This window comes from Astatotilapia calliptera, chromosome 9 (genome assembly GCF_964374335.1).
Source record: "Astatotilapia calliptera chromosome 9, fAstCal68.1, whole genome shotgun sequence".
NCBI classification, from domain to species: Eukaryota; Metazoa; Chordata; class Actinopteri; order Cichliformes; family Cichlidae; genus Astatotilapia; species Astatotilapia calliptera.
Window position 1 is genome coordinate 430,007 of NC_137430.1, and position 17,721 is coordinate 447,727.

At 42.6% G+C, this 17,721-nt stretch overlaps 2 protein-coding genes across 3 annotated transcripts in view; both read left to right on the forward strand.

The window, feature by feature from the left end:
* arhgef4 (Rho guanine nucleotide exchange factor (GEF) 4) overlaps positions 1-17,721 on the forward strand; it is a 115,950-nt gene that overhangs the window by 929 nt on the left and 97,300 nt on the right. Inside the window, exons 2-7 of one of the 2 annotated variants that reach the window (XM_026180768.2) lie at positions 371-430; positions 4,368-5,661; positions 6,039-6,232; positions 6,999-7,054; positions 12,439-12,538; positions 13,743-13,877. In XM_026180768.2, coding sequence (XP_026036553.1) covers positions 7,020-7,054; positions 12,439-12,538; positions 13,743-13,877 — 270 coding nt within the window. In that variant the 5' untranslated portion in view covers positions 371-430; positions 4,368-5,661; positions 6,039-6,232; positions 6,999-7,019. Of the gene's footprint in view, positions 1-370; positions 431-4,367; positions 5,662-6,020; positions 6,233-6,998; positions 7,055-12,438; positions 12,539-13,742; positions 13,878-17,721 lie in introns of both variants that reach the window. The other variant, XM_080306275.1, reaches the window with a different exon arrangement.
* Positions 377-4,472, forward strand: chchd7 (coiled-coil-helix-coiled-coil-helix domain containing 7). Its single transcript, XM_080306438.1, has 4 exons — positions 377-430; positions 540-638; positions 3,726-3,806; positions 4,368-4,472. The coding sequence occupies exons 1-4, from the start codon at positions 377-379 to the stop codon at positions 4,470-4,472; spliced, it is 339 nt and encodes a 112-aa protein (XP_080162564.1).

Here is a 17,721-nt window from a genome sequence, read left to right on the forward strand (position 1 = left end):
CCGCTGAAAAAGGAAAAAACGGCCTTTGAGTGGGGCAAAAGGAGGCAGTTATGTAGGCGTCTGCCTTCCTGTGCAGTCACTGTGTTATCATTATTTCAGTTCAGTTAACTAATTCTAGTGGACACAGATGATGGATCCAAACAGGGAAGCCAGCGGCTCACTTCTGGTTGTATAGATAGGAAATTGTGACATGTAGTTAAAAAAAGCTACAACGATGACACTGAAAACAGTCACATAATTAACATGACATTGACCATGTCTGTATTTTCTGTCTAGTCTATGGGTTCATGTTAAAATGCTGCCTGGAGTCACAAAGAGAAGAGGTAAATGCTTCTGAGAAAAACTAGCCTGTTTCTTTCCATCCATCCAGATTCAGATGGATCAAAATGCACGGAAAGTTCGGAACCAGGACATTAACCCCTGCATCGAAGTAAGCTCGCCGTCTGTCACGTGCTGCGCTGTGTCGGCTGTGTGCCTGCTGCTGGCACATGAGTGTTGCGGCTTTCTAATCCTGTGCTTTGAAATACGCCTTTTCTCAGGAGAGCGATGACTCCCAGAAGTGTCTGAATGCCTACAACTATGATAAAAGCATGTGCTCCACCTACTTCCAGAGATATAAGAACTGTAGGAAATACTGGGTGAGTGTAATGTTTTCATGTTTCGATTTGTTGTTGGCAAAGATCTTGAAAGATCTTCATCCTTGATGCTGCAGTGGTGGATGCTCAAGGCACCACAAGTAATGAGCAACACATGTTAGCCAGCAGTATCAGTGGTTTTGGTATCTGATCGACACTAACAGGATGGACTCGATGCTTTAGTTTGTTTCTGTCCTAAGTTCGGCTCCCGCCCTTCAGAAAGCTGGCGTGTCTGTGCAAACACCTCCTCTCCTGCAGGCTGTGATTAGCCGTCCTCTGGTCACGTGACTCAGCAGCACTGAGCAGAAGCATGCAGGCTGCAGTGAGTGAGAAAAGCTACTTTACACTGTAAACACGACGGAAACATCACCAAGTTCAGTAAAGACATGAAAGAGTAGAGAACAGAGCTTTGTCCTGGAACAAACGGAGAAAGGGAGTCCCTCAGACAGACTCGGACCCCCGGCACAGAGACCAGGCCACAGTTCGGTACAGTTTCATTAGGTCAGAGTACCTGCTACCAGGTCCTTTTTTCAGTACCTACTCGGCCGGGGTTCCAAGCAATCCAAGGTGAGCCCAAAATGGGACACCAGCAGACGGCAGGCCTCCGATTGGCTGGGCAGGGACGTCACTCGATGAGTCATCACAGCGTCTCCTTCACAAACCCAAAACTGACATTTTTTTAAACCTGGCAACTAACATCGCCATGGTCCCCGAGTCTGACGCAAAGCTACAGGCCGAGCAGCGGGTGTATCATTGGCTCAATGTCCGCCTTTGTTGTAGCATATTACATACTAATTATATCACGGGGTGCTGTTGTGTCGCCATGACAATAACGACACAGGTCAGGTGGTACTCGGTTGTAATGAAAAAGCAGTCAGTGGAGTCGTGGCGAGCCTCGGCGAGTTGATCTGAGTGGGTGCTGATGGAAACGTGGGTTAACACGCTCCTTCATGAAGTGCTCATATCTACAAATAAAATGGACATCCTGCACTTTTAGGGTCAATATACCCTCATAATTATATCGCCACAATTCTGTTTGTAAGGATGTAAATGGCTGTTTGATCACTGAGTGCAGCGAACAGTATGCAGGGCATCTTAGTCTTTTCATAAGCGCTATGATCAGTGACCGCTATTGTGGTGCAGTCGTATCTCGCGTCACATCAGCACATTTCTCAGTTGCTCTTATGGACATGACCATAGAGGGATTTGTGTGTCTGGGATCAACTGGGAATCTTTCAGTAGGCTAACCTGTAAACCAGTACACCATGGAGCCAGAGCGAAATGGCATCAGTCAAATGTAAGCACTGAAAGTAGCCTGCTGTTGTTTCAGCTCCACGTGTGAGTAAAGGATCAACCTGCCTGCTCGCGATAGTGAACTCTTCAGAATACTGTCACAGCAAAGCCGTGCTGTTGTAACTGTGGAAGTGTGTGTGTGTGTGTGTGTGTGTGTGTGTGTGTGTGTGTGTGTGTGTGTGTGTGTGTGTGTGTGTGTGTGTGTGTGTTAGGGCTGCCACAAACGATTATTTTGATAGTCGACTAGTCACCGATTATTTTTGCGATTAGTCGACTAATCAGATCATCATCCATTGGACGTAAAACGTACAGCTTATTGCACCAGCAGCATCTGCTCTTATATAACTATCATTAGCTTACAGCTTTAAGTGTTTAAGGTGCTAACTAAAAATAAAGACAAGATGATAGTTTGTTAAATTTTTATGAAATCTGCAGATTGTTTCGGTGAAGTTTAATAAACTCCTTGCTATCTAAAATATAACAGGACACCGGAGTAAATTCTCGAGCATCTCACACTTCTGATAATCAGCTGTCTGCTTGACGTTTATTCAGCTGTGTAAAAACTTTAATCTCAGCCAAACCGATTTACTCAGGAACAAATAAAATACTAAAAAAAAAAAAAGCCAAACAACAACATTTTAAGTTATCCACGTGACTCATATATATTTAACCTGAGTAGCGAAAGACGGCGGTGGGTTTGAAAACGATTTGCAGGGAGTCCGGTGTTCTCACGGCTCTAGTTAGCCTTGCCCCCGGCTCGCTATCGAGCTAGTGGGTAACAGACGTCTCCGAAAACGTCGGAGCGCTTTTGAAAATATGCGGTGTCCTGATAAACTGAGCAGATATTTGAGGTTTCCACAGCTACATTCTCGGCTGAAAATATGTTAAACGTTTATTTTGTGACCCAGAAAGAATAATAAGAGTAAAGTTAAAACTAACTAGCTGCCGCCATTGTTGGAAACTGAGCTGGGCTATGAATTCTGGGACACAGCTTCTTCTTCTTCGGGGTTTAACGGCAGCTGGCATCCTTGTACATGCAGTGCTGCCATCTTCTGTTTCAGTCCGTTATTACACTCTTAAATCCTGCTACTTATTCCTGCGTCTTTTGTGATCTTACAAAGCTTCAAACGACGCGTCGACTATTAAATCAGTCGTCGACGATTTTGATAGTCGACGTAATCGTGACTAGTCGACAAATCGTGGCAGCCCTATTGTGTGTGTGTGTGTGTGTGTGTGTGTGTAAAGAAAAGGCCACCAAACGGGGGTTCTCTTAGTATTGGCTCACATCAACAAGCAGGGCTAGCTCACTAGGTAGAGTGGTTGCCCCTTGATCAGAAGGTCGGGGGTTCGAATCCACTGAACGGCTACCCTGAGGTGCCCCTGAGCAAGGTACCGTCTGCACACGCTGCTCCCCGGGTGCTGCACTAGTGGCTGCCCACTGCTTCACTGGGTGAATGGGTTAAATGCAGAGGAGTCATTTCCCTACAGGGACTAACACATTATCATTATTATTATTATTATTATTACTATAATGTAATTAACTTCAGCCTCCTGTCACACGTCAGACTCCACAGCACAAGTGTTTCACACAGGTATGGTAACTGTGTGCTCTTGTGGTACAGAGGGCTGTGAGCGCCGATCTAAATGTAAACCTGTGGTCAGTTTCTAAAGCTGGAGGATATTTGCTGAAGTGTTTGGAGCTGTGCTGCACCGCACCTTATAAAGTGGGACACAACACCCCCTCCGCCTGTCACAGGTGGAGCTCTGATGGTTGTACGTGTGCTGTACTTGTTTCAGTCTGTCATTTTCAGCGTTGGGTTTGAGGAGCGTTGTGAGTACGAGCTGACGCTGAGGCCCAGCCTGAGGCGGTTCACTTATGTTTGTGTTGAAGCCGTGTACCTGCTGTCATTTGCAGTTTTAGCCGTTTGCTGGTTGTTGAAATAGTTTTGTGAGCTTTAGGCTGAGTTTCTGCCGTCTTTAAAAAGCGATGTACTGATCCAACTTTAATCAAACTGAAATCAGTTTGAATCAGGAAGTGATTTCTTTTTTAAAGCCACCCTATTGCTTACAGTTTAGAGCAGCACTGCCACTTGTGATTTGAAATGCATTGTGGGATACCTGTTCATCATACCTGGCGATAGGATGGACCTGTCTTACACACGTAATGAATTGATTAAATGCATCAGTTAATAATTCTGAAACCAGCTGAATTGATGATGTAATCGTTTCAGTTTGGCACTCAAAGCCCTCCATGATGTCACTGTGATGTCATCGAGGTTATTTCCTCAGACCCACTGTGACCTTTACAAGCGAGACTTGAGCAGTCACACTGACTTGGTTAGAAGGTGTCGTGCTATTTATTCAGCCGTCATTATTAGCAGGTGCTGTTCTGATAATTATCTGATGTGCTTTCTTTGGCTGGTCTGTTTTGTCTTGCAGCACAACATCATGGTGCAGAGGAGAAGAGATGGTGTGAAACCTGACATGCCCACTGCTGCAGAGAGGCTGGAGATGCTTACTTCACTGGGAGGCAAACCATACTAAGAGCGAGCCCAGTCACATGCACACTGGGAAGAGCAGCTGGCCTTCAGCCTGTGGTGGAGTCAACACTACAGTTCTGTGCTCCAAAGACTCGCCTACTCAAATCCAGCTCATCAGAAACTTGGAACAGTTTTACTTTTTCTGCTTTTAGCTGCAGACTTGGTGCTGTTTAAGGATTTGACAGTAAAGATTCAATAGAAAAACACAATTTCAACCTAAGGTGGGCACAGGTGTCTTTGGATCATATGTTATTGCTTATAAAAATCCATATCTCTTATTTTATTACTCACGACACTGTGGACTGTCTGCACACAGGGGGACCAGGTGTGGTGTCACTGTTTTCAGTGATACCTGCTGGTCTCTGACCTGCAGGAGTTTCACAGCATAGGTTACCTCGATGAAGTGAACCGCCTTCATAGAACAACAAACCCACCATTAGCCCTGAAGTCACCTGGATAAGCCCAAAGCCAGCTTAGCATTGCTGCTAGTCTAAAACAGCCTGTGAGGAACTAGATGCTGAATGTTTTCTATGACCATGGTCGAGTGTGCAGCCTGTGAACCTGTAACGAGTGTTTCTGTCTCTTAATAAACATGCCTCCATTACTAATGTTTGATTTCTGGCTGTTGAAAAGTTTGATGGAGAAGAAGAAGAGCATTGTGGGAAGACTGGAAGAAACAGACCGGATTTTTTGATAGATAGATCTATCTCATATATAGATATATCTATATATGAGATCTACGTTTTTAGAATAATTTTAGATTCAGATCTTAAATTTGACAAGCATGTAAAAAAAGATTGCTAAGACGGTCAAGGCTGATCTGAGTTGTTTTAAGTTAATTTGGCACTTTATACCCACTTCAGCAGCTCAGATGTTTATGCGTTCTATGATATTCTCTCATTTTTCATATTGTATGACAGTTTGGACCCAAGCAGCACCAGTCAGCCTGTGGTGTCCTTATATCTTTAAAAATAATGGATAAAAAATCTGTTCAGTGGCATCATTGTCACATTTTAAAGAAATATTGCTACTACTTAGTTTTAAGAGTTTTAATCATTTGTGTTTTCTTAAATGTATAAATAGGATGGCCCCAGAGTGTCTCAATAGAAACATCCAGAGACCAGATAGTAATCGTATTACCAGGAGTAAGGTGAACGGCAACTGCAAGATGTCATATCGCAGATCTGCATTCGGTCAGTCAGCTTGCCATCTGTGGAACACTTCCAACCAAAATCGAATTGATTACAGACATCAGATCCTTTACATTGAAGCTTAAAGTGTGGTTAAAGGGAAATGTAGTCAACTAAGGATTTTAATTTAATTTTAATTGTCTATTAATTAATGTAATTGCATTTATGATGTAATTTGGTTTTATTGTAAAATGTATCTATTTTGATTGTAAGCCCAACAAGGCACAGTTATTGACAATTAGCAATAGCTATAAACGTACGTGCGTTACTTTCATGTTTGTACTTGGACTATGTGAAACTGCACTGTCCCTTTTAAATATATATATGTATGTATGTGTGTGTACACACACACACACACACAGGTGTGATGATGACTACAGTGTGCAGGTCGTAGGTGGAGGAGCTGACAGGAACCGCTGGGTGATGGTTTTCTACTGAACCGTAACCATGTCATCAGTCGGTCAGCCTGCTCAGTGCTGCCACCGTCATCGTCACTCAGGGTTAAACCACGCCCCCAAAAGTCCGGAGAGTGCACGCGCACTGTTCAGGAGAGGGTGTTCTTCAGAGGTGACAGGTAGGAGCGCGCGAGTCCTCACCAAGCGAACTGTTAGCAGGCTAACAAACATTAGCAGTAAAATGTCACATTCATCACCTGCAGTCAAACTCTAGTTAGCAGGCTGAGCGAGGCTAATGGATGACAGCTTAGCTAGCTACCTGCTGCTAGCTCGGACTCGTTGAACAAAGGCGATGTGGACTGAAAGTTTCATCTATAATCCACATTAATTTGGTTCTGTTCAACGGAAACCGCATCCAAAAGGTTCTGCTTTACTATGAGCGCATTTCGACTTTGACACAGAGCAAAGAACTGTTTAAAATAATAAGTTGTAATAGTAGCTGTGTGGTCAGGAACGTGAGACATGATGAGCTCATGTCCCTCCTCCTAGAATTGAAATGTAAATACAAAATGTTTTATGGTATAAAAATATCCTTTGTTACAAAATAGCAATAAAAACACAAGGCGTTAAAATGTTTCAATTATCCAGAGTTACTGAAACATTTTATTGCAGTTCCGTGGATTAAAAAAAATCCATAGTAATGAAATAACAGTGTTAGAACAGATAACAGCTGATATTCTTTATGTGTGCGTGCATCAGTGCATTGATCATGTAGAAAAGCCCCACTTACCAAATGTACCGGTCCAGCTAGCTTTATACTGTTGTTGGGGTTCGTATTAGTTATAGGTGCTGTTTGTATTCACATTCAGCAGAGTGCTTTTTACTGACTATAGTTTTAGTTTAACTATAATAACCCTAATATGCTGTTGGCGTTCTCGTCCACAGACATTGCTGTTGTCCATCATCATGAATGTGTATATTGATCTCTGCCATTCACTCGGGTAAGTTCAAGTTTCCCAGCTTTCAGTTTAGAATCCAGCGTCGAGTCGTCCAAAAGCTGTGACAGAATGACAGAACATCCCCACGGGGGTGAAAACATACATAAAGCCTGATTGTTTTAGTCATTTTTCGGCTAAATCATTAATGTGCACCTGCTGTCAGCTCCAGTTCTTCTAAAGTGACCCTTTAATGAGTCCTCTAGCAGAGCTGTGGTATTTGGTACGAGGGCACGTGTCAGTCAGCAGTGTACTTCACTCTGGCTTTCGCCTGGATGTAGAGGAAAGTTTACCTCGGGGCCCGCCCACTTCCCTTCACCTGTGCTGATTCTCCTTTAGTCACTGTTGCTCTTGTTCACTGCAGAGTTCATTATGTATATCGCTTCATTCCTGCCATTCGGTCCCTGTTATGAAACACTTCCTGGTTCTTCTTTGGACAGTTGTTTCAGAGCATGATCTAAACGAACCTTAATAATTCATGTGGAATCAGATGAAACGAAGAACTGAACAAAAACCTGTTTCCACTGTAATTCTACTGTAGACTCTACTGTAGACTCTACTATAAACTCTACTGTAGACTCTACTGTAGATTCTACTGTAGACTCTACTGTAGACTCTACTGTAGATTCTACTGTAGACTCTACTATAAACTCTACTGTAGACTCTACTGTAGACTACTGTAGATTCTACTGTAGACTCTACTGTAGACTCTACAGTAGACTCTACTATAAACTCTACTGTAGATTCTACTGTAGACTCTACTATAAACTCTACTGTAGACTCTACTGTAGACTCTACTGTAGATTCTACTGTAGATTCTACTGTAGACTCTACTATAAACTCTACTGTAGACTCTACTGTAGATTCTACTGTAGATTCTACTGTAGACTCTACTGTAGACTCTACTGTAGACTCTACTGTAGATTCTACTGTAGACTCTACTATAAACTCTACTGTAGACTCTACTGTAGACTCTACTGTAGATTCTACTGTAGACTCTACTGTAGACTCTACAGTAGACTCTACTATAAACTCTACTGTAGATTCTACTGTAGACTCTACTATAAACTCTACTGTAGACTCTACTGTAGATTCTACTGTAGACTCTACTATAAACTCTACTGTAGACTCTACTGTAGATTCTACTGTAGACTCTACTATAAACTCTACTGTAGACTCTACTGTAGACTACTGTAGATTCTACTGTAGACTCTACTGTAGACTCTACAGTAGACTCTACTATAAACTCTACTGTAGATTCTACTGTAGACTCTACTATAAACTCTACTGTAGACTCTACTGTAGACTCTACTGTAGATTCTACTGTAGATTCTACTGTAGACTCTACTATAAACTCTACTGTAGACTCTACTGTAGAGTCTACTGTAGATTCTACTGTAGACTCTACTGTAGACTCTACTGTAGACTCTACTGTAGATTCTACTGTAGACTCTACTATAAACTCTACTGTAGACTCTACTGTAGACTCTACTGTAGATTCTACTGTAGACTCTACTGTAGACTCTACTGTAGATTCTACTGTAGACTCTACTATAAACTCTACTGTAGACTCTACTGTAGAGTCTACTTGCTCATGGCTTTGTGTTATTGAACATCAGCTGAGTGTCAGTAGGAGCCTGAGTCAGTGTGGGACGATATTCTGAGGTTTACATTGTGAGTTACAAATGAAGGGACAGTGCATGTAATGTTAAGAAATAACTAGTAATATTGTAACAAACTGCTTCCTATAATAATAATAAGTGTGTTTCTTTTTAAGAAATCATTTGTTTAGTATTGAAGAGCACTGCTTATTGTGAAGTCCTGAGCTGTGTTATTCTCTGTGTACGGGGATGATTTGGTTCCTGTGTAAACTCTGTTTAGTGTTGTGCGTTTCCCTGAGCTTCGTCTTGTGTGTTTGCCTGACTCCGTGTCGCCCGTGTGTGTCGCTCGCCCCTCCGTCTGTCTCGTCTCCATGTTTGGATTCCCTCTCTCTCCCTCCCGTGTTGCTCTCCTGGTGTTTCTTGTCGTCTCGTTGCCTCCCTGTTTTATCCCTAATGTTATGTCAGGTGTGTGAGTCTTAGGCCCGCGTCTCTGTGCTTCCTGTTTTACTTTGACAGTCTTGCGTCCCGTGTTCAGTGTGTTCTGTTTTGTTCCCCTCTGCCTCATCGCCCCTAATTTGTCTCAGCTGTGTCCACTTCCCTCATCACCTCCTGTCTGTATATACTGGCTGTGTCCCAATTCAGGGTCTGCACGCTTGAAGTACGCGCAGTACGCACGGTTCGTACTATAAGTACGAGAAGTGCGGAAGTGAGAGGCGTGTGAAATGGGACGGTCTGGCCTCCGTCGCGCTGTTCAGGTTGCCTAGCAACCATGATACTAACCGCGAGAAACGTTACATACAGCTTTGTGTGACAGAAATGAAGGAGAAAATGTTTTGTTTGTCTTTCATTTTTGTCATGACATCACTTTGATTGAGTATCTGAGGCTGAGACCACGGGACTGTAAACATGATTGTTGGGCTTCATTTCTGTGCTGAACACTCATTTAAGATTAGTTAGTAAATAACAATTAGCTCATGTTGTTCATGAGACTAAAGTCATCTCACTGTGGTGATGTAAATATAATATGGCCAATATTATATTATTGTCAGATTATTATGATATATATATATATATTACAGCAGTGAGCTTGAATTCTGGGTCAAAGATTCAAGTTGCAGTTATTTATATTTCCTATCACCTTAAATCTTCAGTCAAGGACGAGTATCTTTGACAGTGCATATATAGGTGTATCATATATAAGAGACAAATATTGTTCATTTAATATGTTGGCATTACTAAATGTGGCTCAATGCTTACATACATGTGTAAAAAGCAAATGTAGGAGCTGTGATAACTGTGTCTGATAGAATGAAGAGTAGACTGATATATGAAATATTCCTTTATTGGGTGAGAAAATCAGACCATGTCATAACTGCTGTAAGTCACACAGAATAGATATCAGAGCCTTAAACAGGCTGACTTCTGCTAAATGGGTCAAACTGGGCAGAAAGTCTACAAACACATAACATCCTTATAGAATATGATGTAACACTATAGATCAACTTAGCTCAGAATATATAAAGCATATAAACAGTTACAGCAATATGATGCAACAAACACAGCAGCTACTGATCCAAAATACTCAAAGCTTCATAGAACTGAAACCAACATTTATTTTAGCTCCATTCTGCTGCTGATACAGACTTTAGGTTTCTGAACATTAAACTTGTTGCTGCCTTTCATAGTGTGTAACTTGAAGGCCCTGAGTACTCTGAGTACTTTCTCCCACACTGGAAACACTGGGAGGATCACATTATTTGAACATTACCTAATAAGACTGATTCAGCACAGACAGTTATGTTAAACTTTCCTAGCAGTCCTTCACAAACAGGGAACAGTCTGTCTATTCTCTCCATCTGTCAGCTGCTGCTGGCTCTTCCTCCTCCTCTTCCTCACACCCTGCTGAGTTTGTCCTGGTGGATCATCAGGGCTGCAAAGCCTCACAGATGATGTGCAGCAGTGGGTCCCTCAGTCTGTCCTCACTCTGGACACTTGCAGTCGTCACACATGGAAATCAAATGTGTGATAAGCTGCAGGATTCAAACACAAGTGTGACTTATAAACACATGTTCATACTTTTATTCCACAATCAGAGAGAAAGAAACAGAGAGAGAGTGCAGGACAGACAGACAGGTGACAGTCTCAGGTGTACACACTGCTACACAACAGCACAGAGAAGCAGGATTTAGTGTTTGTGTTATTACGAGTGTAAACAAGAAGAGTTCCAGATGGTGCAGTGGACACATGTGTGACTGCTGTGATTAAAGCATCTTTCTTTCAGCTTAACGAGTGAACCGTCAGCTCGTTCAAACACACGTTAAAGTCCGTTTGGCTCGACACCACCGAACAGAGGCAGCAATATAACACAGCTCACATTAACAGTGCAGTGGATCCTGCTTGTGCCGTGATGTTCAGGACTGCAAACCGAGCAGCATCACTGACTTTCAGCTTGTTGTGTTTGTGGATATATGACTGACTTTAATTATCCATAAATCATCAGATTCTCTGTACGATTAAGGTCGACTATATATATATGTAGAGGCTTTAAAACCAAGTAAACACTGAAAGTACAAACATCACTAATGTCGCACAACTCTGCCAACATGTGGCCAACAGTAATGTTTTAATGTTCTTCGTTATTAAACATTCGCACATAAATAAGTGACGTCATATTCAGTACTTACTTTTCACAGTTCACTCTTCGGCCGCTCCCTTCTGCCGTATTTTGCAGCAAAATTATCCACACCCACCGCCGCACTATGAACTGTGGGATATATGGGACCACGAAGCGTGCACCGGACCACGCTTGATATTTGGGGAACTCGACGGCGCATTTGGAGTATGCGTTTGAAGTACACTTCGAATTGGGACAGCCGTCGTCGCGTGGCGGTGACGTAACCGCACTTGAAATGCGTACTTCAAGCGTGCAGACCCTGAATTGGGACACAGCCACTGTGTGAGTTTTCCGTGACCTTTGTCATCGTGTCCATGGTTCCTCCGTGTCTCTTCTGTTTCCCGCTGGTGTTTCCGAGGTTTTTCTAGTGTTCCAGGCTTTTACTTTATGTCCTTAGTTCTTCCAGTTCAGCCGTTCCTCTGTTTAGTTTATTTATGCATTTTTCCCCGTTTGGTGTGTCTGCCTTAATAAACGGGACGTCTTTCGTTTATTTTTCCTGTTTTCCTGGTGTGGATTTGGGTCCTCACATAAACAGTCCAGACGATCTGCAAGTTGTGACAGTTGGTTGCGTTTCTAAACTCAGCATCAATAATGATGACATTATTCTAAATGTAGGATTTCTAGTTAAACCTTAAGACTACCATTAGTCACTGTGCAAGTATACTGCTTTATATAAATGCAGATAAGTGTAATAGTTAAATTAAGTGAGGAATATCCTGCACCACAGTGTGAGTCTTAGTGTCCATGTGGAACAACGTAACTTAAAGCAGCATTTACCAAACTGTAACTGTAACACTCCATCCACCCTGCCAATGCTGATGCACAGATAAATAAGTACTTGATGGCTGTTCAGAAGTAGGCGTTTAAACTGCATAGAAACATGTTTTTAGGTTTATCAGCTGCGCTCTAAATCAGAACACAGAGACAGGGTCAAAGTCTTTATTGCAAAGCAGCCCAGAGGATATTGTAAGAATATGCTGGGACTGTGGAGTGAGCAAAGCTGGGTGGTATATGGTCTGGTACTTATCTACTTACGTTAGAGGGTGGTAGCTGCAGGGATAAGGTACAGGAAAGAGTTATACCTACACTTATATCTATTATGGCCACTTCTGCAGGCTTCCCGGGTGGTTAGCATCTTTGCTACATGCTGCCACACGCCTCAGGAATGACCACGCCCGTCGCAAGAAGGTCTTCCGTCTTCTGCAGAGGAAACTGGTGTGTACTTTAGTAGCAACACGTAGATGTCTTTACAGTACTGCGTTCTCTTACCACAGAACAACAGCACAGTATATGCTAGTGTTTGACGGGGATCCCATATATGCACATAAGAAGAGGGGCCTGGGAATCGATCTCAGCATTGCAGAGAGTTGACTGAACCCCTTCTGTTCAAGCATGGTTGTCCACAGTGGACACAGAGAAGACAGAAAGAGGAGTAAAAAAAGCCATGTCTGTCTACAATGGAAACATTTACATTCTTCAAAGAGTGACCTTTGACCTTTAGATGCAGATGTACAGCTTCTATGTTATTATTATTAGAATTCATTTTTAGTCTGACGGACATATTGAGTAATGTTAGAAATACAATTGATTGCTTTCAAATTCAAATGTCTCCTGGGTCATTATTTTAACCAGACAACAGGCTGGTCTTCACAGTCTTGAGCAGGTGAGGTCCTGGAGCCTAGAACAGGTGTGCCCACAGGAGGCGGAGATAAGAGTCACTGAAACATTCAAAGAACAATTGGTGGATTAGTCAGTTACCAAAATAATCTTTACCTGCAGGCATAGCTTCCAGTAAACTCCAATGTTGAGGACTTTCTCCTCACTGTGCAAAGCAAACTTTTATTGTTTGAGTCTGCCCTGGTGAACTTTCTGTTTCTATCCACTGAGCTGATGTGAACAGTGAAGGCTTCTACTACTCTACATCCACCTATCTGTGCCAGTGGCTTGGTGCTGTACTTTCCAGGTAAAGGTTGGCTACGATGGGTGACACCGGGGAGCCATGGCACATGTTTGTGTCTGTACTGTTTTGTTCAGCTCATTAATGACAATAAGCAAGGTTTTCTCCCAGTGGTTACAGCACTCCCCAAAGCTTTGTGCCATCAGAAAATCTCCTGCAGACATTCATGTAGAGATGTTTCAGTCATGACAGACTAATACTCACACTGAGTCCTCAGATATTCCAAAGCCAGGCAGGATATATAACCATTAGAAGAAGCTGAAGGAGTCTTCTGCAGAGGACAAAGTGTGGACTTCATTTCATCACGATTCAATTCAGGACAAGGAAACTGAGACTGAGACTGGGTGATGAGTGGTAACTGCTCACAAACTGGTCTTCTGTGTTTACAGGTGGTCCCTGTCATGAAATACATTGTATTATTCTATCATCTTTATCATATAACTCCTGTCACCCCCGTCCTAGTTTTTTAACAAGGTTGGCGTGAAGGAGGGGGATCAGTGTCAGCCTACCTACGTCTACCCTAAAGAGGTGAAGATGTTGATACGGTCTGCCTTTCCAGAGGACATCTGTGACTATCCAGATCCCTGCCATGATAAGGTGAGTGTAAACCATTCTTCATTGCCTAAATGCTCTATCACCAAAGACAGGTTTGTTTTCCCCCAAAAGTTGGTTCTGTTCTTGTGGACGAGGAGTTTTCAGCACTCATCTAAGTGACATCTTCAGTCTCAGCTGACTGCTGGTTTCCAGCCTTATAAACATCTACGTTTGCATAATGAGCTAAACTGGCACCACTGGGTCGTGAGCAATGTTCCCTCTAAGCTGCGCGCGTGCGCAATTGTGCACTGCTGGCACGGTCTCTGCGCACAGAAAATCTCTGTAGCGCACAAAAATAAAAAATCTAACCTGAATTGAAATGAAAATAAATACGTTAGCAGTTGATTCTGTTTTGTAGTGTGAGTCAGTAAGTGAGCGGTGACTGGCTGCTCCAGCCAATGATGCGATTCACATTCGTATATGCACAGCTCATCAACGTGGTTGACAGGCTATGACAGCGTCCTTAAATGCTGCTCATGTTTAGCTAACAAAGGGGTGTGGCCGATGTGGAGTGCTGCTTATGTTGAACCTTTAAAATAATGGCAAAACGAACGGGCAGTGGCACACAGTGGCCAAAGTAAAAAAGAAATGCGACTCTTTTAAGATGGAATGGCTGTCAGAATATGTGCAAACAGGAGAAAAAACTGTGAAACTGGGACAGATTTTTTCTTTTTTGAGCGAGAAAGGTCTGGTCTGCAAAATATGTTGCGAAGCTAAAATCGCAAGCGAGTTTTCGGAGGGAAAAGTGTGGACAGAATGGAAGCTGGAATACCTCAAGCGCCACATTCAACAGAAAAGTCATTTGAAAGCAGCTGGAATTGTGAGAAGATGTACGATTTGAATGGGGATCGGTACGTTGTTGGGAGAGAGCGCCAAAGACCGAGAGAAGAGGAACGAGCTGTCACTCAGAAAGAAATCCAACCCCGAAGAAGTTAAAGTTCTCATCGACAAGATTCTACCAGCCTTCAAAATGAATTCTTCTCTGCTGTCGGTTCAACAAATTGACCATCACATGGCAAAGTATGTGAGTGTACCAGAAAGCTGGCGAAGCAAAGATGATGCCTTTGAGTTTGTGAATTCAATCAATGAAGTAGTGCAGAATGAGACAATGTGTGAAGTTAAAAATGCACCTCGGCACACCCTGATCATAGGTGAGAGCACAGACGTAACAGTGCACAAAATGCTAGTCCTGTATATTAAATCCAGGGAGGAAAATAACGTCAACCATAAAACTGTTTGGTGGCATCATCCAGCTGACCGCATTCACAGCATGAACTAGACATGCAGAGAATTAGGGCTGGGCGATATGGCCTAAAATTCATATCGCGATATAATTTGAAGCATGTGCGGTAACGATATATATCACGATATATTCTGTTCTTCTGTATAACGTATTTTCCAAACTTAAAATCCTTTAATTTTCTCAAAAATCGAGAGTGGGCCTTATGTATGAATTCTGGTTGTGCTTACTGACCTCGAACCGATTTGGGCAGAAATCTGTTAAAAATGTTTTAAGTTTAAAAATGTTGGTAAGCTGCACTGCTTGATGGATGTCAGAGCATTATGGCTGCCGTAGTGAGGAGCTTCACGGAGTAATCTGGGTCCTAAACTCCGTCTGCTTCAGGTCCCAAAGTCAAACAAACACTGAGAGTTAAAAACAGTCTAAATTCTTTCATCTTTAATAAAATCATCAGCGTTGCTGCTTTACCAGGTGTAACAATTAAGTTTAACATCCATGAAAACAGATTTATTAAATTTAACGGAGTTAGAAGTTAACAGGAAGTTAGCTCGCTAGTTTCCACCTAAACATTTCCTACCATGTTCTGACAGAGAGATTTGAAACTAATTCAAACGTACAGCTCTGCTGTCACTTCCAACATAAATGAAGACAGAAAACTAAACAGCAGTGACGTTTGTAGGGTTACTGAAGTTGGGCTAGCTGCTATATAATGATGTGCTACGTGATTGCTAGCGACACAGCTATGTTAGCATAACATTAGCACAGTGAAGCTGGAGGATGAACGCCAACTTTTTCCACTCGATAAAAGTTAACGTGAGGGATTCTGGTGGTCAGGGACAAATGCAATCACATAGCAGGATGCTGTACACGGGCCAAACTTCAGTCAGGAGAACAACTGAGGTTATTCATCCACAATACGAGGTTAGTTATTAATATACTGCAACAACATGGGAACAGAGCAGCTGCGAGAGAATCCAACATTAATGAATCAATGTTAGGGAAGTGGAGGAAGTGCAGTTTTTGGCTTTCCCCATATTTCAAAGGTGCTTCATCTCTTTGCTGTGACTGTCAGCATAATTTGCAGTGATAATGGTTGTAGCCACTGCGATGCTTTCGACCAAAACAGGTGCAGCTTGATGACATCATCAACATGCGCTATCGCGATAGAGCGGTATAGTCAAAATCTCTATTGTTGGCCAAATTTATATAGTTTCTATCGTATATCGTTTCTATCGCCCAGCCCTACAGAGAATGGTGATGCTGACCTCCGATGGTGCCTCAGTAATGCGAGGAAAGCACAACAGAGTTGCAGCTTTATTAAAGCGGAAAATACCACACTTAACTGAACAACACTGTGTGGCCCATAGAGAGGACTTGGGCATTGATGATGCGTGGAAAGATGTACCTTTGATGTGTGATGTGGGAACTCTTCTTAGAACAGTTTACTCCACTTTCTCTAGATCCACTGTAAAGAGGGGAAAACGGGAAGACCTAGAAATGTTCTTGATGAGGATGCACTGTCATTCAGGCCTCTGAGTGAAGTGCGATGGCTGTCACGTCACTGAGCTGTGAATGCTGAGGAACTACACTGTGCTGGAAGAATACTGCAAGAGAGAATCCAGTGATAACAGACATCCAGTGGCAAATTACTGTTACAAAAAGCTAACCGATTCAAACTTCAAGGTTACTCTCACCGCTCTGGGAGATGTTTTGGGTGAGCTGGCACACCTGTGTCTTTCTTTTCAAAGATGCAACCTGACTGAAGGGCACTGCTTGGCAAGAGCAAAGATTGAGAAGTTGCGTTCCAAATACTTGACAGAGGAAAAGGATGTTAAGTGGAGTGACCGTGTCATAGAGGCGATGAGGGCCTTATCTGCTGATGGCAGGAATACCAGTGAGATTACTCGTGTTATTCGTAAGCTTTGTGATCACTTGGATTTTCCAGAGGATGAATTATAGGAGTGGTCTGCACTTGACATTGAGGCATTGACCTCAGACATCAGGTTTGAGTATGGAGCAGCAGACATTGCCACGCTGGCAAAGAAGTATGAGGCCATTCTCCACCCTCCACATTCAGTGGAGGTCATAAACAGTGAATATTCTGATTTCAAGTACATACTGAGGCACAAACTTAAACATGGGTCAATCAGCACATTCTCAGATATGGAGGCTGCAACGCTAAAATGTGAGGAGCTAAAACACATCTCGCAGCTTGTGGATATTTGTGCTATATTTCAAGCATTCAGTGCAGATTGCCAAAGAGGCTTTAGTTTAATGAATTGTCTCAAAACAGCATCCAGAAATCGTCTTGAGGCGGAGCATTTGGACCAGCTGATGCGCATAAAGTCAAAGCTGCAAGCAGACGAGGCCATCAACCTGGACGACGTGAGAAGGACAGACGGGAAACACTAGATGAGCAGAAAACTGATTAAGAGCTTAAATTTCACCTTGTGTCATTTATTGAGTTTTCATTTATGGATATTGATCATTAAATACTGTCACCAGTTTGAGGATTAGAAAAATGCATATAATCATTATATACTGACAGACAAAGAGTTACAGGACAGTAGGACTGTCTCCCAGACCGCAGTAGGACAGGAGCTTCAC

What these genes read in the sequence shown, in the direction of transcription:
- chchd7 (XM_080306438.1), top strand. Translation starts at nt 377, where the DNA reads ATGGATCAAAATGCACGGAAAGTTCGGAACCAGGACATTAACCCCTGC. An exon ending in AGAACTGTAGGAAATACTGG is followed by an intron (nt 639 to 3,725) that starts GTGAGTGTAATG and finishes TACTTGTTTCAG; the next exon opens with TCTGTCATTTTCAGCGTTGG. An exon ending in GCCTGAGGCGGTTCACTTAT is followed by an intron (nt 3,807 to 4,367) that starts GTTTGTGTTGAA and finishes TTTGTCTTGCAG; the next exon opens with CACAACATCATGGTGCAGAG.